Source organism: Trichomycterus rosablanca, chromosome 2 (assembly GCF_030014385.1).
Source record: "Trichomycterus rosablanca isolate fTriRos1 chromosome 2, fTriRos1.hap1, whole genome shotgun sequence".
Lineage (NCBI taxonomy): Eukaryota > Metazoa > Chordata > Actinopteri > Siluriformes > Trichomycteridae > Trichomycterus > Trichomycterus rosablanca.
This window is the reverse complement of record NC_085989.1, coordinates 45,957,765-45,984,813: the sequence shown is the minus strand read 5'-3', so window position 1 is coordinate 45,984,813 and position 27,049 is coordinate 45,957,765. Positions and strand designations below refer to the sequence as shown.

The 27,049-nt window shown below is 39.6% G+C and overlaps 1 protein-coding gene and 1 non-coding gene across 4 annotated transcripts; one reads left to right on the top strand and one right to left on the bottom strand.

Annotated features, from left to right (window-relative positions):
- The first annotated feature begins 705 nt into the window (after positions 1 to 705).
- Positions 706 to 26,744, top strand: cygb1 (cytoglobin 1). Of its 3 annotated transcripts, none has more exons than XM_063016584.1 (4): positions 706 to 780; positions 13,597 to 13,752; positions 22,876 to 23,107; positions 25,781 to 26,744. In XM_063016584.1, the coding sequence occupies exons 2-4, from the start codon at positions 13,616 to 13,618 to the stop codon at positions 25,943 to 25,945; spliced, it is 534 nt and encodes a 177-aa protein (XP_062872654.1). In that variant the 5' UTR covers positions 706 to 780; positions 13,597 to 13,615; the 3' UTR covers positions 25,946 to 26,744. The 3 variants fall into 3 exon arrangements, with proteins under 3 accessions (XP_062872654.1, XP_062872646.1, XP_062872638.1); XM_063016576.1 differs by having other exon boundaries at positions 724 to 780; positions 13,586 to 13,752; XM_063016568.1 differs by lacking the exon at positions 706 to 780 and having other exon boundaries at positions 13,518 to 13,752.
- On the bottom strand, positions 866 to 937 carry trnae-cuc (transfer RNA glutamic acid (anticodon CUC)). The gene has a single exon. It is a non-coding gene; the product is annotated as a tRNA-Glu (tRNA).
- Positions 26,745 to 27,049: the final 305 nt, after the last annotated feature.

The window sequence follows — 27,049 nt, the reverse complement described above, 5'->3', positions numbered from 1 at the left end:
ATGTATTTCCAGTTAGGCTATAAAAAATCGTTTTAGCATTAGCTAATATGTTCTAATTCAGATGAGAAGTAATTCACTGTGGTTTGTCATATTTTTATCATATTATAATGGCTCTTAACTCAACAGACACAAAAGGGGAGATGACTCAATAATTATTTTAATAAATAATTGTATGCGTCCAAACTGCGGTATGCTTTCACTGCCTCTCTGGTGTAAACACACTCCGTTTCAACAAGGTAGTGATACACGTCTGGGTATGTTACCTCAGGCAAACGTTTTAGGTCAGCGGAAAAACACTGACTTCTTAAATTCTCCTCAAAAGGGTCTGGTAAAGATACTTGATGATCTATCATTCATTTCTGCTAATATCGCGTTTGTTCCGCGTTCGGGAGACTCGAAAAGTACGAGCTCGTCATGTTGACAGCTGGATGGATGTTTAAAAGTGGCGCTACCGGAAAGGCGAAAGGAACAGACATGCGCAGTAGCGTTGTTATTGTTTACCCTCATTGAAACGGTCTTATAGACACCAGACACGTGATGTCGCTGTTAAGCAGTGCACGACAATCAACAATTCAATGTAACAAGAAACATAGGCATATTATTTATTGGTTATTTTCTTCATTACTAATATTGTTGCGCATTTATTAAACATGCAATATTGTGCAAATTGCAATTCGGTTCAAAGATGCAATAATATAGTCACTAAGTAGTTGTCAGAGTCCAGAAAACAAGACTGACAGATGATGGACACAGAATTTGACTTCCCACAATTAGACAACAGTAAGTACTTTATGTTTTTATAAAAGCTACAACCAAAAACATGTATATATAAGTAATCTCTAGTGAAGTAAGAAGAAAAGTCAAGTTCCCTGACCGGGAATCGAACCCGGGCCGCGGCGGTGAGAGCGCCGAATCCTAACCACTAGACCACCAGGGAGCGGTGTACAGCACTGAACAGTTCAGGCTTACATTTTAGCATTTACTAATATTTTGGTATTTATGACCAACTGAATTGACGTATTTAGTGCGTATTTTTGTGGTTTACATCCCCACTTTTCGTGTTTGTAAAACTACATTTAGAATGCAGCTCAAGACACAGCAAAAATTCAGAAAACGTTTCACTGAATGAAGTCAATATGATGCTAGTCATTTTGAATAAAACTGCAATAAGAATGACCATTTGTACATTATTTAGACATCACTAGTTCAAATGACAAACATTTTACAATAAATTGGGGGAGATGGGGGGGGGGGGGGGGGGGGGTCTAACCCTCCTAATTAATATTAGGAACTTCTCAAAATAAGATAAAAAAACAACATTTCGTTGGGGCTGGGGTCGTTAGCTAAACTGTTGGACTACTGCAACTCCCTGCTGGCAGGAGCTCCCATGTCCACTATTAAACCCTTGCAGCTCATTCATAATGCAGCTGCCCGTCTGGTTTTTAACCAGCCCAAACACTGCCACATCACCCCACTGCTGCGTTCTCTTCACTGGCTTCCTGTAGCTGCATGCATTCAGTTCAAAACACTGATGCTCGCCTACAAAGCCAAAAATGGACCAGCCTCAAGCTACCTTAGAGGTCAAATCAAACCCCGCTCTGTACCACGCAACCTCCGAGTCTCGCTCGACTTGATCTTCCACCCAGGACTCGAGGAAGACGAGCATCAGCGTCAAGGCTCTTCTCTGTACTGTAACGATCCTCTGTCTGTCCGAACTTCTGAGTCTCTCACTGTCTTTAAAAAACCATTAAAAACCTTCATCACCTCTTTACTAAACACTTAAGTTGACACATACTTACTTACTAACACTCACTAATACTAATTCATTTCTTGCAAAAAAAACAAAACACTTTCGTTCTAACAGGTTTTTTGCAGATTTGTGTTCTTGGACTGTTGTCTACTTAAACTAGAGTAAGGTCATATTCACTATGGAAGCACTTCTGTAAGTCGCTCTGGATAAGCGCGTCTGCTAAATGCCGAATATGTTAATGTAAACTGTAACTTCAGGTAAAACTTAGAAGCTAGCTGATGTTGACATGCGTCAATATACAGTTGGCACAATCTAATTAAGAAACTCATGTAAGCAATAAAGTGTGTTAAATAAGCTACTAATCCATTTACACTAACATACATTCTATATAATGTTATATATCCCCTATCTACTCTGATTGTGGCCCATGCTATTTTGCCCAGTATTTAGCATCAAGAAACTAAAAACTTAACACCAAGCTTTGTGGTTATTTAAATAATGTGTATATTTAGCTAATTTCATCCTTAGCCTCAGCTTCCCATGGACAAAATGCTACTAATCTTTTACCTGTCCAATAACTCACCACCCTACAGTAGGGTGAATCATTCTGTCTGTCTGTCTGTCTGTCTGTCTGTCTGTCTGTCTGTCTGTCTGTCTGTCTGCCCATCCATTCATTCGTCTGTCTGTCTGTCTGTCTATATCTGTCTGTCTGTCTGTCTGTCGATCTATTTATTTGTTCACCCACCCAACCATCCATCTGTCTATCTATCCATCTATCTGTCTCTCTTTCTGTCTGTCTATCTATCTATTTGTTCACCCACCCAACCATCCATCCATATGTCTATGCTATGTCTGTCTGTCTCTCCTTCTGTCTGTCTATCCGTGTGTAAAACATGTCCGGACTTGCCAGGCAATCGCAATGTGCATGCGTGGAACGTATAGTAATATTTACTAGTAGTTTTCAGTTTTGCATTGCTTCAATCCAAGAAATAAAAAACAGTTAACTTAAACAGTTAATTTTACTTTGGTATTTAGAATAAAATTTACAAATGTATTTGATGACAAATAGTTACAAAAAACACAAACACAAAGCAACACACTGAATTATATGTGGAATTCTTAAGTAGCAAGGCTGTACTAGAATATTCTTGTATAAAGAACTATAAAATCTTCACTCTATTTAAATCATTTTTTGCAGTGCATATTTTGGTTTTCAAAAAAGAGGACACTTGGCGGAATGGGAGCATGGGCCAGACGGACACCCAAGCCAGACTGGGGTTTATGGGTTGGATTGGCAAAGTAATTTCATGTAATTTCATGGCAATGTGTATAAAGTAGGGGTTAAAATATTTGACAAATGCATCAATAATGCAACTATGTTATTGAACTTTTATAAGTAAACAGCTACTCTTTAACAAGTCAACTAACAAATGCCTTTATGGTCAGATAACTGATTACTTTCAATTCAGCGCTTGGCCCTAAACAATTATAACAACAAATAAAATAGTTCATCAGTAGAGCTATTTATATCAGAATGTGGCGCTATCACGGTGTTGACAATAATTTCTTTCTATCTTAGTATATGCATTTGGAAATGTTTACACTGTTTAGGAATCAAGGAAAGACTTTTTAACAGGGCTGCTGTGCAGTCCATTGATCTGTAGCTGTTGTGATGCTTCGTGGTGTGAAATGCAAACACTCCCTCTGCAGCAGTAACAGCATCTTCTGTTTTACCCAATCTCACAAAATAATTGATTTATCTGACAAACTCTCTCTCTTTTTTTTAATGCATTTTCTCCCCATTTTCCTCCTGATTTAGCGCACTCAATTTTGTCTTCCGCTGCTAAGAGATACCAGATTGCATCCGAGGAGAGCACGTCGCTGTACACGCCTCTTCCGACACGTGTACAGCCCTCCTCTTCTTAGCCCTGCTTTCTGCACATGCATCTCTTCCGCCAATCAGGGTCCCTACACAGCGTATAAAGACCCACCCACCCACACATAGTCCGGCCCCCACCCTGCAGATACGGTGGCCAATTAGTATCTGCTGCAGACACTTCAGAAACTCTGTGCTGGTGTGCTAGCGGAATATCCCGCTGCGCCACCTTTTGTGTTTTGCTAAACTGGCATCTTTTTTTGGACACTTTGCAGGTCATGCATTCTACTTCCCAAGGATCCCAACTGAGACACACAAACAGACACACAAACACACAAAGAATAGCACACAGAGACTACAAAAGTCAGACTACATTTTTTAGGTCAAAAAAAGAGGACATGTCCAGAAAAAAGAGGACATATTGTAAGCAGGCAGGGGTGTGTCACATACCAGTCCAGGAAGGATACAGTGCTGCAAAGTTTAGTTTCTACATAATTTAACAAACATGTTAGCAAGGCATTCATGATGATATTATTCTGTTAAAGAGGAAAAATCAAATGTCTATAAGCTGCTGATTTATAACTATGTTGAACATTGATTTTTAAGGGAACCTAAGTGCATTACCCACCCCTGTCTATAGGTGGGAGTAGAGAATAGTAATCATCCATGTTTCAGAGTTTTTGTGAGTAAATCTGCAAAAGGACAGAAGAACTGTCTCTGAACAAAATACACAATTAAATACATAAAATACACTATATGACCAAAAGTATGTGGACACCTGGCCATGAACTAGTTGGACGTCACATTTCAAATATAAATGGTTTTATCTTTTCAGCTAGAACAACAGCCCCTATTCTGAAAAGGCTTGTCACAAGACTTTAAGTATTTCTGTGGGAATTTGTGCCCATTCAGTCAAAACAGCATTTGTATGTCAGGGCTCAGATGTTGGTCAAGAAAGTCTCAGTTGATGTTCCAGTTCATTCCAGAGGTCAGGGCTCTGTGCAGAACACTGTAGTTTCTTTAAACTGAGCTTTTCTTCATGTTTTTATAGAGCTTGCAATGTTCACAGGGGTGCAGTCATGCTGGAACAGGAATGGACCTTTCCTAAACTGTTGCAAAGCATATTACTTCTTTTATATAATTGATGTACTACAACTTTTGGCATTTGTTATGACTGAAACACATGAATTCATAAATTTGAAGGGGTGTCCCAATACTTTTGTCCATACAGTGTACTGTAGTTCCTTTTTTAAACCATGTTGTATCTGATCTAACCATTCAGTAAAAGAAAAAGAACAGTTGCAGAAATCTTTAAAATCCCATAATAAATGTCACTTAGAATTCAACTGTAACCCTTAAGACTCATGGATTAGTGGTCAGACTCAACCTTACTTCATGCATGACACAAAACAAGACATTCATTAAGGACAGCTGAAATGCCAGGGCTTTGGATGGCAGTTATCTGAGTTATGCCACTTGGTGACACTAAGTAATGCCAAAACAACACAATGTTTCTTAAATGGGCGAGACTTTGGCATTTCTGTTAACGGTAAAGCTTTAACGATGAGAAAACAAAGATGCTCATTGTAACCTCCTTTACAGATTTGCTTTAAGCTGATAATGTGTGACATTGTGTGTGAATAAATTGTGAAGGTAAGTTGACAGGGGTGTGTGAGTACAGGTTTGTAACACTATGTGAGTTTAGTGAAAGAGGGAGGGTAAAATAACACCTAGGGTAAAAATGTTCCACCTAGTAAAGACATCAGGATTACTGATTCACTGGATGCTTCTAAAGATGAATTAACCATTACTATTTATTTAGCACAGATTTCAAATCCTTTAAACTGACAAACAGAAGAGGATAATGACGCCTCAGCTGAAGAATGTCACTCGGCTTTTATTATAAAAAAAAGGGTGTTTCTTAATCCCTGAATGACAAAAAGCCTTGAGTGGAAGTTGTCAGCTTATAATTTGTAAAATAGAAAACACTCATCAAATAAGTCAAGGGTAAAGCTGAGAAAGAGGTATTTTTATGATAATTGAGTTGCACAAGCAGTTCTGTGCTATAGTTTAGGTCTATAGAGTCTATAGGTGCAAGCTAAGACATGAATAAGGTGATTCATAGTATGGAGTAGGTTTACGTCCTTCTACCATACTATTGTATTCAGGATTGATATGTTTTTCCCGGAGCTGTGGCCTCCATCACACCCCTTCCCATCCAGACAAAAAACACACCACAGGACTAAAAAAGACTGAGCATGCACACACACATACACACACACAAACACGAACACACACACACACAAGACTATGGCTCACACACATATTCAGTATTTAATATTTATAAAGCTACAATGTATATTTACTTGAGCACAGTGTATTAACTTAATGTTAATTTTAATCATGTTTAGTCAGATCAACTTCATTTCATTTATTAATAAACATCCATTCCTGCATTTCAGGCCTGCAACACATTCCAAAAAAAGTTGGGACAGTAAAGCATTTACTACTTTGTAATGTTGCCATTCCTTTTCACCACACTTAAAAGACGTTTTGGCACTGAGGAGACCAAGTGATTTAATGTTTCATCTTTTATTTTGTCCCATTCTTCCTGCAAACATGTCTTAAGATGTGCAACAGTACGGGGTCGTTATTGTCGCATTTTTCCTTTCAAAATCCTCCACACATTCTGTATTGGGGACAGGTCAGTACTGCAGTACTTCTTCCGCAGCCATGCCTTTGTAATGTGTGCAGCATGTAGTTTTGCATTGTCTTGTTGAAAAATGCACGGACGTCCCTGGAAAAGACGACGTCTTGAAGGCAGCACATGTTGCTCTAAGATCTCAATGTACTTTTCTGCATTAATGCTGCATCACTGAAGTGTAAATGACCTTTGCCAAGGGCACTGACACAGCCCCATACCATGACAGACCCTGGATTTTGGACTTGTTGCTGAAAACAGTCTGGATGGTCCTTTCATCCCTTTTCATCCTAATCACCTGGAATGCTGATTCATCTGACCACAATACACGTTTCCACTGTGTGATGGTCCATCCTAGATGCCTCTGAGCCCAGAGAAGTCGACGCCACTTCTGGACATGGTTAACATAAGGCTTCTTTTTTGCACAGTAAAGTTTTAAGTGGTATTTGTGCATGTAACTCTGTATTGTAGTGCTTGACAAAGGTTTGCCAAAGTAATCCCTCACCCATGTGGTTATATCAGCTATTGTTGAGTGGCGGTTCTTGATGCAGTGCCGTCTGAGGGATCGAAGATCACGGGTGTTCAGCTTAGCTTGCGCCCTTGGCCTTTATGCACTGAAATTCCCCCTGTTTCCTTGAATTGTTTAATGATATTATGCACTGTAGAGGGAGAAATATGCACATCTCTTCCAATCTTTCTTTAGGTACGTTGTTTTTAAACATTTCAATCATTTTATCATTCATCTGATCATCTTTGCTCATCACAGACTCAGCCTTTCCTGGATGCTGCTTTTGTACCAAACCATGATTACAATTACCTGTTGACATCACCTGTTTGGAATCACTTAATCATCATTATTTAGTTTTTTTCACCTTATTACTTGCCTTAAATTACCCCCGTCCTAACTTTTTTGGAATGTGTTACAGGCCTGAAATGCAGGAATGGAGGTATATTAACAAATGAAATGAAGTTGAGCAGATAAAACATGAAATATTTCAGGTCTGCAATCAAATAAAAGTCAAAGTAAATGTAAGGAACTGTGTTTTTATTTTATTTTATTTTCCATACTGTCCTGACTTTTTCGGATTTAGGGTTGTACAATGACTAATAATTATAATTAAATTAATAAATATCTTCAGAGTGTGATGACTCACAATCACAATCCTGAGTATCAGTTGGTTTATTTGATATATTTATGTAATCATGGACCAAAATCCGGCTGGAAGATACTACCTCAGTGTTTATATGAGACCTATACTGTATACAATGGATTAAGAAAGTATTCAGGACTTTTTTGGACTTTTTTGGACACTGGACTTTTTTGGACACTGGACTTTTTTGCACACTTTATTGTTTTGTGGATTTGATTATGAATGCAATTGCCATTTTTACTTATTAGTCTACACTTAATCACCCAGACTGACAAAGTAAAACGTTTTTCCAAACAAGAACTGAAATCCCTTATTTGGAAGTATTTAGACCCTTTGCTGTGACACTTCAAATTGTCGTCAGGTGCATCCTGTTTGCTCTGTTTATCCTTGAGATGAATATTTAATGGACACAGTTTAGAAAGGTCTCACTTGGCTCTTTGGTGTCCAAACTTTTCTTGTTGGGGCCAGATGGAGTAAAAAATGCAAACATGGGGACAAACAAATAAAAATATAACAGAGCTCCCTGATTACTAACAATTCCATTTTCCTTTTATTTGAGTGACTGATGATCTACCATCTACAGTGTCGTGTAAACTAAGATTTTGCCGATTTTGGAAGATTATTATACTTCTTTAAATTAAACATACCAACTTCCCTCTAAACTCAGTGTTAAAATAATCATTCTCCCAACCCGCCTGAAATCTTCTGCGTTTGCGTCTAGTTTTCGTTTCTTTAAAGCCGCTGTTTATCCAAAAACTCTGGAAAGTTAATAAAGGTGTAACATTAATGTTTTGAGTCAGAGGAAGGAAGACGGGGAGAGTTTTAGATTATTTTATGTAATAGTGACACCCAGAGTTCAAACCTCATGAGTCGTTTCACAGATGGTAATGAAGAGTAAATGGCCCACAGGCTGTAGTTTGGACATCGCTGCTTTATAAGGACCCATCATTTACACTGCATTTTTATAAAGAAACCTTTAGACGGACAGTTTGGACAATTTCTGCAGCACTTAAGTTAAGCCTTTATTGCAGAGAAGGAAGGAAGGAAGCCACTGTTGAGTAAAAGGAAAATACATGAAGGAAAATATTCTATGGTCTAATGAAATGGAATCTTAACTCTTAGGGCAGAACAGCAAACATTAATATGGGCAAAAAAAAATCAAGCACTGCATATCACCTAGACTTATATACCATCCCTGCAGTAAAACATGGTGGTGGCAGAATCGAGCTCTGTCCTGAACTGTCCTCTCGAACCTGTAGAGGAGGTGGAAGAAAGGAGGATGATAGCCAAGCTGTCATCCATCCTGGACATCACCACACATCCACTACATGAGTCTGTAGGAGACCTAACAAGCTCCTTCAGTACCAGACACCCCCTGTGTAAGAAGGAGCGCTACCGCAGGCCCTTTATTCCCGCAGCCATCAGAGCTTACAACAGTAATAATATATAATAATGTCACTCATACCTTTTCTTTCATGTTCATGGTGTAATAACAAGTGCAATATGTAAATTATTTACAAGTGCAATAACCTAATATAATTTGCATATTTTTAATGTATATATTATTTTTTAGAGTAAATAACTCCGCACTATGTGTGCAATATTTTTTACTTAGTTGTATTTTTTTCTGTTTTTCCTGTTTTCATACTGCTGTAACAAGTTAATTTCCCTAAGGGGATCAATAAAGTCTTATCTTATCTTATCTTATCTTATCTTATCTTATCTTATCTTATCTTAATCAAGCTGTGGGGGTGCTTCTTAGCAGGAACAGGGAGTTTGATAACAATTGAGGGATGAAATAATACAGTCAAATACTAGAAAAACTTAGACTGGGGCGACAATTCACATTTTAACACAACTAACCCAAAGCATACAACCAAAACAACACTGGGGATGTATTAGTGTAAGTCTTTGCATGTTTATGGCTAGCCCAGCCAAAACCCAGACTTAAACCCCATTGAACATCTGTGAACAGACCTGAAAGTGGCAATTCACAAATGCTTGCCATCCAGTCTTGCCAAATTTAAGATGATCTGCTATGAAAAGTAGGATAATCCCGACGTGCAAAGCTTGTAGAGACGCATGTAAGAAGACTCATGGCTTTAATTGCCTCCACATGGCTTCCACAAAGGACTGAATAAAGGGTCTGGGTACTTTTGTGAGAAGAAATTCAGTTTTTGACTTTTAATTCATTTGGGTTAATATGTCTGTTGTTCTTACTTCTGCAGCATGACACAGCATGGCAAGGCATAAATAAGAGTCCTCGACCACATTTCACATGTAAATGATTTTACAATGCTGTGTCATACACAGATATCACTGTGCAACAAACATCTTAAATACTTTAACTCCACTGTCAACTTTATAACACTACCTGAATGCTGACTAATTGTTGATGTTGACACAATAACTGCACTTTAGTTCAGACAGTGCATTGTACATTTCCCTATATTCTCCAGAATAACAGCAAACACTCATGCTGCCATCCACAAACACACAAACGTATAGATTACAAATGTAAATATTACTTTGCCCAGCATTCACACTGAAAACCTTTTCCCAGTTGAAAATCTATAGTGTTAATGTTATGTTTATCTGATCTGCCGAAATCACGACCCTTGTTTTGTGGGCCCAATATGGGAAAGGTGACCTTTGACTGAAATATTAGTTTCACATACCAGAGGTTCTATACTTTTACCAGCAATGATGCTCTATAACAGTGGTCCCCAACCACCGGGCCACAGACCGGTACTGGTCAGTGGGTTATTTATTACCGGGCTGCACAGAAAGAATAAATAATTAGCTACATCAGCAATGAAAACACTACTTTTTTACGGGTGTTATTGTCTCCAATCACCCCTAGGTGGAAGCAGCAGGAAAAAGCTCATTTGTGAGTAATACAGTTATTCTATTTTAAATCCCCCCGCCCCTGTCAGTCCGTGAAACTATATCTTATATGAAACCGGTCCAAGGTTGGGGACCGCTGGTCTATAATATACATGTAGGCCGGTTAAAAAAGCAAGTAAACCAGACTTGACTGAACCTTATTCAGAGGTTTACAGAAGCATAGTTATAATAGAACCCTCCCCCCCAAACTGTTCACAAAATTAAGAATTTATTATTCATAATTTAACTAAAATTAGTGTAATGAGTGTCCACATACTGTTCCACAGGTGTTCCTTATTCATGGTTTTTAAGTGACCCACATTTTGTCCATGATTTTTTACTTATACATAAACAATGCATCTTACTATCTGGTTTCAGGCGGCATGGTGGCTCTGTGGGTAGCACTGTTGCCTCACAGCCTGGCGACAGTGTTGGCTAGCGAAAGGTCTTGGGTTAGATCCCCAGGTGGGGCAGTCCAGGTCTTTTCTGTGTGGAGCTCTGGGGAGGTAGGCGTTCAGGCGTTCAGGCGTTCATATATTATGTGGGGGTTCAGGCGTTCAGGCGTTCAGGCGTTCATATATTATTCCAAGTGAGGTGAATTGGAGATACAAAATTTTCCATGACTGTGTTTGACATTTAAACTTGTGAACTAATGAATCTTGTGTAATGAGTAACTACCATTTCTGTCATGAATGCAACCAAAGTGTGTGTAAACCATGATGTTAAAATAAATAAATATATATTATCCAGTCTCACTGTGATCAACAAGATGTAACATAAAGCCACCACAAGGGGGTGTTTAGTTTCTTTCTTTTTATTGAATTTTGTAACAAGGTGATACAACAATTTGTTTGTTTGTTGTGATTTTAACGTCATGGTTATATTATTGACAGGAACGGTAGCTACTGGTTACACAAGATTCATCAATTCATCAAATTAATGTCAAACACAGTCATGGAAAATTTAGTATCTCCAATTAACCTGACAGCACATCTTTGGACTGTGGGAGGAAACCCACACAGACACGGGGAGAACATGCAAACTTCACACAGAAAGGACCCGGACCGAGCCGCCTGGGGATCGAACCCCAGGACCTTTTTGCTGTGAGGCGACAGTGCTACCCACCTGATACAACAATACATCCAGGAAAAAAAAACATATACATAAAACATAAGACCGTGCTCACCTAATACCTTTATCCCGCCCTCCCCGTCTACATTCACTTCTCTTAAACCCAAACCATTATCAGGCAAGGTCCGGCCAATGTAAAAGAGGGAAGGGAAGAAAAAGAAAAGAAAGAAAAATCTCCGGTATAACAAGTTATTGAGTATCTATAGTATATTTTAATCCTCTGGATCCAGTTTGTCTATCTTATCCTTATTATAGTCAAGAATATGGTCCCATATTTTATGATTATTTTAAAATCTTGTCTTTTCTAACTTAACACACGTCAAAACCTCTTTAACCTATCAATCATATGTAGGTGGAAGACTATGTTTCCATTTAAGCAGAATGGTGCATCTAGCCAACAACGTGGTAAAGGCAAGAACATTTTGTGAAACGACTGTACAGTTTTTTTTTATTATTATTATTTTTCTTTGTGACCCAATTTTTTCGGCTCGCAACCCAGGGCTTAAAGAACCCGCCTTATTCCACTCCCATATTTATTCCTAATGACTGTGCTCCGGTTTGTTTAATACGTTTGTAATGGAACTCCAGTTCTGACCTGAAACTCCACTGAGCTCTTTTGGGATGATTTACAGTAGAATGTTGCTTAAGATCTAGGTCTTCTCACCCAACACCAGTAACTGACCTTACAAATGTTCTTCTGATTGTTTAGGCATAAATTCTCACGGTTCCACTCCTACTTCTTTTACCAGACCTTCCCAGAAGAATGAAGGCTGGACAAAGCAGCAAATAGGGTGGGAAGGCAAAAAGACTTACATTTACTTTGACTGTTATGTCATTGCAGACAGTTTGAACCTGAGATAGTTCATGTGTTAATATACCCCCATTCCTGCATTTCAGGCCTCCAACACATTCCAAAAAAAGTTGGGACGGGGGCAATTAATGGCTAATGATAAGGTATGAAAACTAAATAATGATGTGATTTTAAACAGGTGATGTCAACAGGTGATTGTAATCATGATTTAGTACAACAGCAGCCTCCACACAAGGCTTTGAGTGGAGTTTGTCAACAAATGAGTAAGAAAACTATTTAAATGTTTAAAAACAATGAACCTCAAAGAAAGATTAGAAAGTCAGACGAATCACTATTTCAGATATTTTTTGGAAGAAATGGATGCCATGTTCTCTAGACCAAAAGGACCATCCAGACTGTTATCAGCCAGTCCAAAAACCTGTGTCTGTCATGGTATGGGTGTGTGTCAGTGCCCTTGGTGAGGGTCATTTACACTTCTGTGATGCAGCATTAATGCAGAAAAGTACATTGAGATCTTAGAGCAACATGTGCTGCCTTCAAGACGTCATCTTTTCCAGGGACGTAGAATTGTAATTGTAGAACTACAAAGTGCTTTTATATGGTAAGTGGAGCTGATAAAATGGACAGTGAGTGTAGAAACAGGGAGATGGTTTTAATGTTATGGCTGATCAGTGTATTTCAGACTCTTTTCTAAGGAAGGAAAGCCAGAATAAACACCATTGCTAAATTTCCTTTTTACTGGACGTATTCGTGTCTAAACAAACAGCTCTGAGGATCTGAGGAATTTGGGGTGAGTTTGAACCCTTAGTGTCAAAAGACGGGTAACAAACAGTTTGCAGCTTGGGCTGTTATGTAACTACTGGCTGTTTACACAACTTGAGCTTACGTTATTAGTGATGATTGATTATGTCAGTAATGTTTAATTATCTCACTGTAGAACCAGTAAGTTTTGGAACACATAAGTAAAATAAATCTGCATTTTTTTTTTTTTTATAAAAGGGGGCAGAGTTTAAAGGCAGGGGGGTGTGAGCAAAGGAGCGGGAAAAAGGAAAGTGGGAGGGCACTGCTCATGCCGAACAGCTGGAGAGAGAGGGACTGGAGGGTTGAGTTACACAGAAGGAGGGGGAAAACTCATAGATAAGATAAGAATATATATATATATGTCAGGTATATAGAGACAGGCAGAGGAAGCTTGAGCTCTGTTCAAATCACTCACCTTTGAATACTTGAGAGTAAAGAAATTCTTACAGGTGTATTAAGGGTGCTGGGTTAATTCCAGAGTGTGTGAAGTATTTCAGAAGTGACTGAGATGGAGGGCGACAGTGCAGACCACAAACCAATAGAGAAACCAGAGACCCTAACAGAGGCGGAACAAGCGACCGTCCAGAAGACCTGGGTGAAGGTGTACGAGAACAAAGAAGCAGCGGGAGTCGCCATGCTCATCAGGTATCCATCATTTACATTTTCAGCATTTAGCAGACGCTTTAATCCAAAGGGACTTATATTACTGTGACAGTCTACAATCTAAGCAATTAAGGGTTAAGGGCTTTGCTCAAGGACCCAACAGTGGCAACCTGGCAGTGGTGGGGCTCGAACCAGCGACCTTTCGATTACTAGGCCAGCACCTTAACCACTAGGCTACAACTCTTCACTTTCTCACAATTATTTCAGCATTACCAAATCACATTTACATTTGTGGCATTTAGTAGATGCTTTTATTCAAAGCGACTTATACAGTTTGAGCAATGGAGGGTTAAGAGCCTTGCCCCCCAATATAATTGTAATACGTAGAATGAATACTGTAGAATACTCACTGTCTTAACCGCTTATCCAATTAGGGTCGGGGGGCAGTGGGGGTGCTGGAGCCTATCCCAGCTTTTTCAATGGGCGCCAGTCCATTGCAGGGCAGACACACACACACACACACATACACAAACAGTGTGCCACCCTATGGATAGAATATAATGCCTTTATTTGTCATATATACATATACACGTGTACAGTACAATTTAATTTCTTCTTTTGGAGGCTAGGGTCAGAGTGCAGGGTCAGCTGTTGTATGGCGCCCCTGGAGCAGACTGGGTGACTGTTACCCCGCTGACTCAACCCCATTTATCAATTAAGAGCAGATATTACAAGGTGGTGGATCGTTCACAGCACTGCAATGAGACTAACATGGCGATAACATGTTAGTGTGTGTTGTTCTGGTATGTGTGTAGCAGGTTTAGCAGTGTTATTGGGATTTTTAAATACTGTTTAAATGTATTGGTCTCTTTATTAGGAACACACACCCTGGTTGTACTAGAGCTGTCGTCTCTCTTCAGCCTTTTATCAGTGGACAGTTTCTGATCACATGACCTTGTTGGCTTTATATTGTGTCTGTAGTATACCAACAAAGTGCATTTCTTTAATAATTGTAGCTTATAAGGATAGGCGTACCTAATAAAGTGCTTGGTGAGGGTATATTTCAAATCACACCTCTTCAGTGGGGGAAAAAAACACCAAAATATCTTATTCCTTAAAGTCTGCTGGATCAAATTGTCATTTATTTGGTGGTGTTGTGCTCTGTGCTCATATACATAAAACAAGTTTCACTGCACCCAATTAAAAGTACATGGTCAGAAAGAAGACCCAAGCTCTCATAATATTCCAGTAGGACAATTATCTGGATGGTCAGATCCGAAAAAAAACAACAACCCAGGCCTGCTGTTCCATCAAAGTGGATGTTCTGCAAAGATCACCCCAAGAGCACATAAACAATGCTCAGTGGGTGGTACAGCACCTCAAGGTGACACCACACATAATAACACGATGCTAAAGACCACCTGTGTGTTCCATGACACTTCTGTGATGATTTTTTGTTTGTATGATAAAATCTCATCTCAGCTGTAAAGCATGGTGAAGGGTGCATCATGGTTTGGGGAGCTTTGCTGACATTCTAAACAGCTTGAAATAATTCTAAATTGTATGTTTGTTTGTTTTTTGCTATTTTATTTATGCGTTTTCTTCCAAGTTAACATAGCCCATTCAATGCACAGTCCACAGACTCCTTCTTTTTTCGCCCATTCTTTGGTGGACAGTCATGCACTAATCTCAGCGTTTCTCCACTTCTGTACAGACACTTCGGGCTACTAACCAGGGTCCTAACATGCCGTCAAAGATCACACCCTATTGTTTTTATTTCATTTTTATTCTGCCTTTTTCTCCTGATTTAGTGTAGCCAATTAGTTCTCCACTGCTTTTGATCCCAATCGAGTCTGAGGAGGGTATATTCGCCTTCCCCATGCCCCCTCCGACGCCTTACATAGAATTTAGTTCACTTGTGAGTAGGTCAAGGATCACACTGGTTTACAGAAACAGTGAGTTTGAATCCAGAGTATTAAAAGTTCAGGAGCATAGTAAACATCACGATTCGTCTTGTTACATGGCTGAACAACAACACAAGACCAAGCATTTTCATTGGTTTAGCTGCAAAACGTGTACAAGTAAGGTGGCCCATAACAAACAAACTAGATATTATTTAGCCAAATGATCTACATTCTTATTTGCCCGTACTTGGGTGCGTTCGCCATGAGGGTGGATATCACGCACAGAGAGCCATGCACCATTCTTCACGCTGCTCCACTTCTGTGCAGGTGCCTCGGGTTGTTATTTAGCTTTGCACAGCGTTTCAAGATTTGAAGACCCCACCCACTTTTGTCTGCTGCGGCCACTTGCGGTGCCCAGTCGAGCTAGCAGACCTGAGATTTGAACCCAGAGAGTTCTGACTATCCCGCTGTGCCACCTGGGCACCCTGCGCTCCCCATTTTTGGTCCGACATTAATGGTCAATTATGTGCCCACTAGGGGCGCCCAGACGCCTGACACTAAAACTAGCTGGCGTGCTAGCAAAACTTCCCACTTACAATTGTATTTTACAGAAGAACGTAGAGTAGCACGTCATTACCTGAAGTTGGGTGGATAAACATATGAGGAAATTAAGAACAGAATATGGGCAGTGGTAGCTCAGCGGTTAAAGCACAGGACTAGTAACTGGCACGTCACAGGTTCAAGCCCCACCGCTGCCAGGTTGCCACTGTTGGGCCCTTGCAATGGCTTGCAATGTGTACGGTCTCCATTGTAAGTCGCTTCGGCTAAAAGTCGTCTGCTAAATGCTGAAAGTGTAAGAAGGCGCTGTAACAAAAATTTGAATGGCTAAGTCAGAGTCCAGACCTTAACCCAACCAAAATGATGGGGCATAACATAACAAAAGGTGTTTGTGCAAAAAAACAAAGAATAGTCCTAATTTTCTTCTTGCTGTTGTGAAAGTCCAATAACCAAGTAAATTAATCATTATTGTTGCTAAAGTGGGTTCATATTTCAGCTGTAACTATGAAATGTGGTTTCATATGCACATCATTTTATTATTTGGCTTGTCTGGCTTCTCTCACTCTTTGGCATGTTTTCCTACAATCCTTGACACTTATTAAGGTATAAGAAGGTAGGTCTTGGTGGGTTAGGACTAAAAAGATTACCATCTTCAGAATAGCCTTGAGTTTGTGATTCATTTTAGCTGGAGCTTTCCAGAAAAGTGCCAAAAGCAATATTTAACCACACCCTAGACTATCTGCATTCCAACTGGGTTTCCTGTGGACTTAGGGTGTGTTCGAAAAGCTAGTGAGCTCTTTACATAGATGGCACTTTACGTCATCCTACGCGCGCTCCAGAGAAGGAGGCTGTTCCAAATCCTAGATGCCTTAATATCCTCACTAGTTACGCATCTTAAAATTTCAATGTTATTTTGGCTCAAGAACGAGTGAGCATTGGAAGCGTCCTTAGCGATCAAGGCAATCCCAGCATTCAGTGCGGCAGCTCTTCTCTCACAGAAAAATAAAAAAACATGGCTGAAGTTATTTTTTTAAATGTAATTAAATTATCATTGATTTTAAATTTGTATAAACTTGCACAAGTGTTTTTGTTTGCAAGTTCAGGCTTGTCAGCGAATTTAACCGTTTCCGGTACACGCAGGGAGATGTTAGTTGACATGCTAGCGTGCTGTGCCACCTCATCCCATTGTTTGAATGGCAAGATGCTAACTGTGTTAGCTTAGTAAGCGAAACCCGATGGAATCGCTGTCTAAGTAGTGCGTTCGAATAACCTGCCTTATAAGTCATTGACTTATTAGAATCCTCTCTACTGAGGCAGCTGCCTATGTAGGCAGTAAGACAGCAAGGCAGCTCACTAGGTTTTTCAAATACACCCGTAGCGTCTTTTGAATTGCTCCAGTGTGTTTTGTTTTAAATATGGCCAAAAGTATGCAGCAATAAGGATTGAAAGGTCAAGGATGTTGAGGCTGTTTGTGCAGCATTAGGAATATTTTTTAGCTTTAGATGGATGCTTTGTGTTGGGAAGTCCATCAGCGTATGTGTTTGTACCTCAAGCTTCATGCTTTTAACCTCAGTACCTTAACCACTAAGCTCTCACTGCCCTTCATTCCTAATTCTGCCCCTTTGAAGTGTCACCAAAGAAGCATCTGTGCTTTTGGTTCTCTAAATCTGTCCCCCCAGGTTATCAACCATTTGGTTGCAAAACCCATCTGCTGTTTAGGCAAACCAAGTAAGGTTATAGCCCAAGATTATTTCTGACCTGCTCAAAACCCCCTATGTAGAAACCAGATGTTTGGAACAAAGTGAAGACAAGTGAAGAATGCCTTTTTGTTGTATATTATATGTCACACCTGCCGCCAATAGAGTTAAGGGCCTTGTTCAAGGGCCCAGCAGTGGCTGCTTGGCAGAGTAGGAATTCAAACTCAAAGATGTAATAAAGAGAGTGTTTACAGTGCTTCTGATTTTTAGCTCCCAGTAATGTTAGTGTCAGGACATTTTTGAAGACTATTTCCGGCATTATTAAGCTTTGTCAACTAAATCAAATCAAAGTTTATTTGTCACATACACTGATCAGCCATAATATTAAAACCACCTCCTTGTTTCTACATTCACTGTCCATTTTATCAGCTCCACTTACCATATAGAAGCACTTTGAAGTTCTACAATTACTAACTGTAGTCCATTTATTTCTCTACATACGTTTTTAGACCCCCACAGGACCACTACAGAGCAGGTATTATTTGGGTGATGGATCATTCTCAGCACTGCAGTGACACTGACATAATGGTGGTGTGTTAGTGTGTGTTGTGCTGGTATGAGTGGATCAGACACAGCAGCGCTGCTGGAGTTTTTAAATAGCGTGTCCACTCACTGTCCACTCTATTACACACTCCTACCTAGTTGTTCCACCTTGTAGAAGTAAAGTCAGAGACGATTGCTCATCTATTGCTGCTGTTTGAGTCGGTCATCTTCTAGACCTTCATCAGTGGTCACAGGACGCTGCTCACGGGGCGCTGTTGGCTGGATGTAGTGTACAGTGCAAAGTATCTGAAGTTACAATACAACCTTTTAGTAGATCTTAATCTAGCCCTTATCACACACTTGATTTGGATTTAAAAGGCTGAGCAGGGCATGTTTTTTTTTTTATTATAAAAATATATATCAACCGTGCATGAAAGCGGATAAACTTCTGAAACTCTTCTAGAGAATCTAATCTCTGCACTATTTACATTTCTTTTCTGTTTCTGATTTGCTCTGTTGCTTTGAAAAGCAGATATGGAGGTCAGATAAGATTGTATTGCACTAATGGAAAAAATGTGGACACATCTTTTTTTAAAACACGACTAACTGAGATATTTAATCAAACCATCCATCCATCCATCCATCTTCAGTGGGGCCAAAAAGTATTTAGTCAGCCACTGATTGTGCAGGTTCTCCTACTTAGAAAGATGAGAGAGGTCTGTAATTTTCATCATAGGTATTTGTTGAAGGTATCATCATAGGTAATTTATTTGTAAATTATGGTGGAAAATAAGTATTTGGTCAATAACAAAAGTTCAACTCAATACTTTGTAACATAACCTTTGTTGGCAATGACAGAGGTCAAACATTTCCTGTAAGTCTTCACCAGGTTTGCACACACTGTAACTGGTATTTTGGCCCATTCCTCCATGCAGATCTCCTCTAGAGCAGTGATATTTTGGGGCTGTCGCTGGGCAACACGGACTTTCAACTCCCTCCACAAATTTTCTATGGGGTTGAGGTCTGGTGACTGGCTAGGCCACTCCAGGACCTTGAAATGCTTTTTACGGAGCCACTCCTTCGTTGCCCGAGCGGTGTGTTTGGGATCATTGTCATGCTGGAAGACCCAGCCACGTTCCATCTTCAATGCTCTCACTGATGGAAGGAGGTTTTGACTTAAAATCTCATGATACATGGCCCCGTTCATTCTTCCCTTAACACGGATCAGTCGTCCTGTCCCCTTTGCAGAAAAACAGCCCCAAAGCATGATGTTTCCACCCCCATGCTTCACAGTAGATATGGTGTTCTTGGGTTCTTCTTCTTCCTCCAAACACGATGAGTTGAGTTTTTACCAAAAAGTTCCACAGGATATTCTCCCAATCCTCTTCTGGATCATCCATATGCTCTCTGGCAAACTTCAGACGGGCCTGGACATGTACTGGCTTAAGCAGGGGGACACGCCTGGCACTGCAGGATTTGAGTCCCTCTCGGTGTAGTGTGTTACTGATGGTAGCCTTTGTACTTTGGTCCCAGCTCTCTGCAGGTCATTCATCAGGGCCCTCCGTATAGTTCTGGGATTTTTGCTCACCGTTCTCATGATCATTTTGACCCCACGTGATGAGATCTTGACCCCAAGGGAGATTATCAATGGTCTTGTATGTCTTCCATTTTCTTACAATTGCTCCCACAGTTGATTTATTCACACCAACCTGCTTGCCTACTGTAGATTCACTCTTCCCAGCCTGGTGCAGGTCTACAATTTTCTTCCTGATGTCCTTCGACAGCTCTTTGGTCTTGGCCATGGTTGAGTTTGGAGTCTGACTGTTTGAGGCTGTGGACAGGTGTCTTTTATACAGATAACGAGGTCAAACAGGTGCCATTAATACAGGTAACGAGTGGAGGACAGAAGAGCTTCTTAAAGAAGAAGTTACAGGCCTGTGAGAGCCAGAAATCTTGCTTGTTTGTGGGTGACCAAATACTTATTTTCCACCATAATTTACAAATAAATTCTTTAAAAATCCTACAATGTGATTTCCTGGATTTTTTTTTTCTCATTTTGTCTCTCATAGTTGAAGTGTACCTATGATGCAAATTACAGACCTCTCTCAGCATTCTAAGTAGGAGAACCTGCACAATCATTGGCTGACTAAATACTTTTTGACCCCACTGTATATGTCTGTGTCTGTCCGTCCGTCTATCCATCCATCCATCCATCTATATGTCTGCTTGTCTGTCCATCCGTCCATTCATCCATCCATATATTTGTCCGTCCGTCCTTCCATCCATCCATCCATCTATATATTTGTCTGTCCGTCCGTTTGTCTGTCCATCCATCCATCCATTCATGTATATGTCTATATATATTTCGATCTGTCTGTCTGTCTGTCTGTCTGTCTGTCTGTCTGTGTATCTATCCATCCATCCATTCATGTATATGTTTATATACATGTCTGTCTGTCTGTCTGTCTGTCTGTCTGTCTGTCTGTCTGTCTATCTATCTATCTATCTATCTATCTATCTATCTATCTATCTATCTATCTATCTATCTATATATCTATCTATCTATCTATCTATCTGTCTGCCTGTGTATCTATCCATCCATCCATCCATCTCCGTCCGTCCGCCCGCCCGCCATCCATCCATCCATTCATCCATCCATCCATCTACCTGATTTGGGTTGCGTAAAAAATCATGGACAAAATGTGGGTCGCTTGAAAAAAAGCCCTGCTCTAGATCACTGAAGTTGGTCATCTGTGGGTTGATTTAATATCTAGAACCATTCAATAAAATGTGCACAGATATGAAGATCCAAACATGGATGACCAGATCAATGCAACCAAATATGGACACTTTTTTTTGTTAGTCTGTGGTCAGCCAGAACTTTTCATCCATTTAAACAAGAACATCTGCATCGGCCCTACCAAGCACAAACAAATAGACCTGTATCTCTAAACATGGACAGTCCAAAATATGCAAACAACAAATGCACCGACAAATAAACTTATTCATACACAAACAACTCCTTTTGTTGTCAGTGGAAATGTCACAGGGCAGCCATAAACAGACCTGGATCTTTCAACCCAAGCAGAGATGACTACATCTGTCCACCCTAACATGGACAAATGGAACTGTGCATCTAAACACACACACCTGGCTCTGTCCGTCTGGTTAAAAACGCCATATACACACACCTGGTCTGTCTATTTAAGGACAGACAGCTGAATCTGTTCAGCTACACATGGAAAACCAGATCTGTCCATTAAAACCCAGACCAAAAGATCTGCCCACCCCAACCAAGAAAACCAGATCTGTCCATTCAAACCCAGACAACCAGATCAGTCTATCCAAACCCAGACAATCAGATCTGCCAATCCAAACCCAGACAACCAGATCACTCTATCCAAACCCAGACAACCAGACCAGTCTATCCAAACCCAGACAACCAGACCAGTCTGTCCAAACCCAGACAACAAGATCAGTCTATCCAAACCCAGACAACAAGATCAGTCTATCCAAACCCAGACAACAAGATCAGTCTATCTAAACCCAGACAACCAGATCAGTCTATCCAAACCCAGACAACCAGTTTAGTCTTTTAAAACCCAGACATCCAGATCAGTCTATCCAAACCAAGTCACATCTGTCCTTCCAAACCAAATATAATCACAGTGATCTAGATTCGTCCATATAAACACAGATACCTGATTATGTCTATCTGAATATTGATATGTACTGTATAATCATGTTGAGCTTCTGGTGTATTTCTCTCCATTACCATGGTATGTTTGCTAGCCACTCTCTTGTTTGATAAACAGCTCAAACCTTCTACTGTTCTGTTGAATAATAAAAGCTTTAAAATTCAAAATGCACTTTTGATTAGGCATATTTGAATTCTAGATAAATCCTGAATAATGTTTGCCAAATCAGTGCTTGAATAGAGCGAGTGGTGTGTGTGTGTGCAACATACTGTGATAAGGGGTCACATTTGGTTAAATATTAAAAAGAAAAACATGCAGAGCTTATCTGTAATATAAGAGAGGTTAAATTGCGAGTGTTCATTGTTTTTGTGAGTTTTTTTTACTAAACTAAAAATTAGCCATGAATATTGTTTTAGATGGATTGGAACTCAACAATACAGCCCAACCTTAGTAATGCAGCTGTGTCGGAATGTATTGTTCAGCTGTACACATAATTTTGGCTATGTAGTCAACATCTACATACAGATACTACACTACAGTACAGAACCTTGTCTTTAGTCATGCCGGAACAGCAAAGGGCCTTCCCTAAACTGTTGCTGCAAAGCTAAAAGCATATAATTCGTGGCTCAAACACATTATTTGAAAAGTGGAAAGGGGTGTCCCATTACTTTTGTCCATATAGTGTATATAGTGTATTTTAAAATAGTGATTGAACACTTTTCCTCCTGACAGTACCGTCTGTGGGTTTGTCTTTTTTTTTTTTAGACTTTTTACGACTTTCCCATCAGCAAAGCTTTACTTCAAAGACTTCCGACACATGGAAGACCCGAAGGAGATGCAGACCAGCGTTCAGCTGAAGAAACACTCAGTGCGGGTGATGAGCGCGCTAAACACACTGGTGGAGAACATCTATAATGCAGAGAAGACGGTGTCTGTGCTCACAACGGTGGCTAAATCTCACGCTATCAATCACAACGTGGAGCCCAGATACTTCAAAGTGAGTGTTTTTATTTACAGCCTCACACATCCAGATCAAATGTTTACATACACACGTGGGGGTCTTGGGGTTTCAGTGATTTCTGCAACTCGTGGATGAACAAATGCTTGGGATTTTCACTAATTTAAGTTTTTCCAAGGGTTTGTGGATTTTCAGGAACATTCAGGAATTTAGATTATTAGTGGTCTAAAAAATTATGTAATGTTATTGTGGTACACCTAATGCCTTTTTTACCTGTATAAGTCTAGTTTTTTTTACCCATATAAGGCTAGTTTGACAGATTGCATTAGTTTTGGGAACTAATGAATTAATGAATGAATGGGTACAAATCTTAAAAAGTGTTGAGACAATTATGTTCATCAGAAAAACAAGTGCAGGATTGTCAGTGCTGAAAAGGATACAAAAATAATTTCTACTGTAAAACAAACTTATTTAGTTTGAGTGCAAATACAACCCCAAAGCAGAAAAAGTTGGGACAGTATGGAAAATGCAAATAAAATAAAAACACAGAGTTCCTTACATTTACTTTGACTTTTATTTGATTGCAGACAGGATGAACCTGAGATATTTCATGTTTTATCTGCTCAACTTAATTTCATTTATTAATAAACATCCATTCCTGCATTTCAGACCTGCAACACATTCCAAAAAAAGTTGGAACGGGGGCAATTTAGGGCTACTAATGAGGTGAAAAAACTGAATAATGATGTGATTCCAAACAGATGATGTCAACAGGTGATTGTAATCATGGTTTGGTACAAAAGCAGCATCCAGGAAAGGCTGAGTCTTTGATGAGCAAAGATGATCAGAGGATCTCCAGTTTATCAACAAATGTGTGAGAAAATTATTAAAATATTGAAAAACAATGTACCTACAGAAAGATTGGAAGGGATTTGCATATTTCTCCCTCTACAGTGCATAATATCATTAAACCATTCAGGGAATTGGGAGGAATTTCAGTGCATAAAGGCCAAGGGTGCAAGCTTGTGCTGAACACCTGTGATCTTCAATCCTTCAGACGGCTCTGCATCAAGAACCGCCACTCAACAATAACTGATATAACCACATGGGTGAGGGATTACTTTATCAAACCTTTGTCAGGCACTACAATACAGAGTTACATGCACAAATACCACTTAAAACTTTACTGTGCAAAAAAGAAGCCTTATGTTAACCCTGTCCAGAAGCGGCGTCAACATCTCTGGGCTCGGAGGCAGCTAGGATGGACCATCACACAGCTGAAACATGTATTGTGATCAGATGAATCAGCATTTCAAGTCTTTTTTGGAAAAATGGATGCCGTGTGCTCCAGGCCAAAGATGAAAAAGGACCATCCAGACTGTTATCAGGAACAAGTCCAAAAGCCAGGGTCTGTCATGGTATGGGGGTGTGTCAGTGCCCCTGGCAAAGGTCATTTACACTTCTGTGATGGCAGCATTAATGCAGAAAAGTACATTGAGATCTTAGAGCAACATGTGCTGCCTTCAAGACGTCGTCTTTTCCAGGGACATCCAGCATATTTCAACAAGACGATGCAAAACCACATGCTGCACACACTACAAAGACATGGCTGTGGAAGAAGAGGGTACGGGTACTAGACTGGCCTGCCTGCAGTACTGACCTGCCTGCAGTAGAGAATTTTTAAAGGAAAAATGCGACAATGACGACCCTGTACTGTTACACATCTTAAGACGTGTTTGCAGGAAGAACGAGACAAAATAAAAGCTGAAACACTAAATCACTTGGTCTCCTCAGTGCCAAAATTATAAGTGTGGTGAAAAGGAACGGCAACATTACAAAGTGGTAAATGCTTTACTGTCCCAACTTTTTTTGGAATATGTTGCAGGCCTGAAATGCAGGAATAGATTTTTTTATTATTTGCATTTTGCATGCTGTCCCAACTTTTTCTGATTTAGCTGTACATCCCAAACATAGTGCATGCCTAGATAGTTACAGGGTTGCCAGGTCTTCAGCTAGAAGATCCTGTTTATAGCTACATTTACTGAAAATACCACTGATGTGTAGGGACAAAAGGACAACATACAACATGTAGATATCCCTTCACATTAGTTCAGGGGTTTCATCCACATCCACTGCTAACAATCCTAAAATCTAATCCTATGCCTCAAACAGTGGCAAGAGTTTAGGACCTCTCCTGTTCCAATATGATGTCTATAAAGTTATGGTTTAATCAGTAGGTTGTGGAAAGACTCAAATGGCCTGCACAGATGCCTGACCTCAAGAATGATAAATTAAAATGTCAATTGCAAGCCAGGCTCTCCTATTTAACTTTAGTGCTTGACCGCATGAATGAGTCTTTTAACTCAGTGGGGAGTAGAGGCTGTTATAGACACAAAGCAGAGTTTGTGACAAAGTAGACCACATACCTCAGGTTCATCACGATATTGAATACTTTACACCCAGATGAAATTAGTATACCTGCAGCTGATTGTGGATTATTTTTAGAATATAATAGAACACCTTTATTTTCCATATATGCAGATACATGTGTACAGTACAATGAAATTCTTTTCCCACGTATCCCACCTCATTTGGAATTTGGGGTCAGCCTTTCGATTGATAGCCCAAATCTCTACCCACTAGGCTAGCACTGTCTCTATCTTTTTTTGTTTTATTTAATACTTAATATCTGTGACTGTGTTTCCTCTACAGATGCTGACTGAAGTGATTCTGGAGGTGCTGGTGGAGGCTTTCCCAGAAACCTTTGTGGTGGAGGCACAGGGAGCGTGGGCTAAACTGATGGACCAGGTCTGCTGGCAGGTCACTCAGGTCTATGCTGGGATAGGCTGGAGTTCGGAGAACACTGCTGCAGAATGAAAGAAGGACACAATCAAGTCTGCAATACGTGCATCATAATGCATTATTATACTGGGCATTTATAACCAAAGATAACAAAAACAGATTCACTGGTATCTATGAAACTACAGGAAACAATGAACAAGGTTAAACATTAAAACAACAAACAAACAGATGAAGAATGTGAGCAGTTTTCCGTTGTTTTTCTCTTTGTTTTTGTATCTGTATCTGTATTGCATGTTGCCATGCAATACCAAAGAGAGAAATCATTAAAAAGTTATTTTTATATAAACACTATGGCTAAAAGTATGTAAACATCCCTGATAATTATTAAGCTCAGGTGTTTCAGCAATGCCCACTGATAACAAATGTGTAAAATAAATTATACAAAATAAATTATAAACTGTCAACTTTTTGGTGCAGTTTAGAGATCCCTGGACGCAACCCCATTAAAACCCTTAAGGAGGAATTGGAATGTTAACTGAGAGCCAGGCTATCTTAGCTTTTGACCTAAAAATGCTCTTTTGACTCAACAGGCTCAAATTCCTGTGAAAAGCCTTTGAAGAAGAGTGGAGCCTGTTATAGCTGCACTTCTATATTAACCCTCACAGTTTGGATTTGGATATCATACAAGCTCATACTTTTGGCTATACAGTGAATGTAGTGAATAAGCAGACATGATTATCATATTTAGGCATTTATTTTTTTTAATAAATAAATCTTAAGTGTAGTATCTGTCATATATCTGAAATCTCTGCTGTATCTACATTATTTATACAAGGATGATTCCATAATAAAGCTTAATGTTAATCTGATTAAATACTGTAAATGCTTGTTTTTTGGTGTAACGCAGTGGTTCTCAAACGTTTTCTGTCACGCCCCCCTTTGGAAAATTTTTCATGCCCCCCCAACAAAATGCTGACAAAAATAGGTCAAGTTTAACTTGAAAATTGATTAAGTAACTTCAAAGATCATGAATGTTTCTTTCACCTTTATTCCAGTCATTTCTGTTGTACTTTGTCAAACCACTTTTTGACATATCACTAAACTGCTCCTTCAATCAGTCTGTTATTTCAAATATAAAAAAATTAAATACATTTTGCAAACACTTTGCAAAAAAAGATA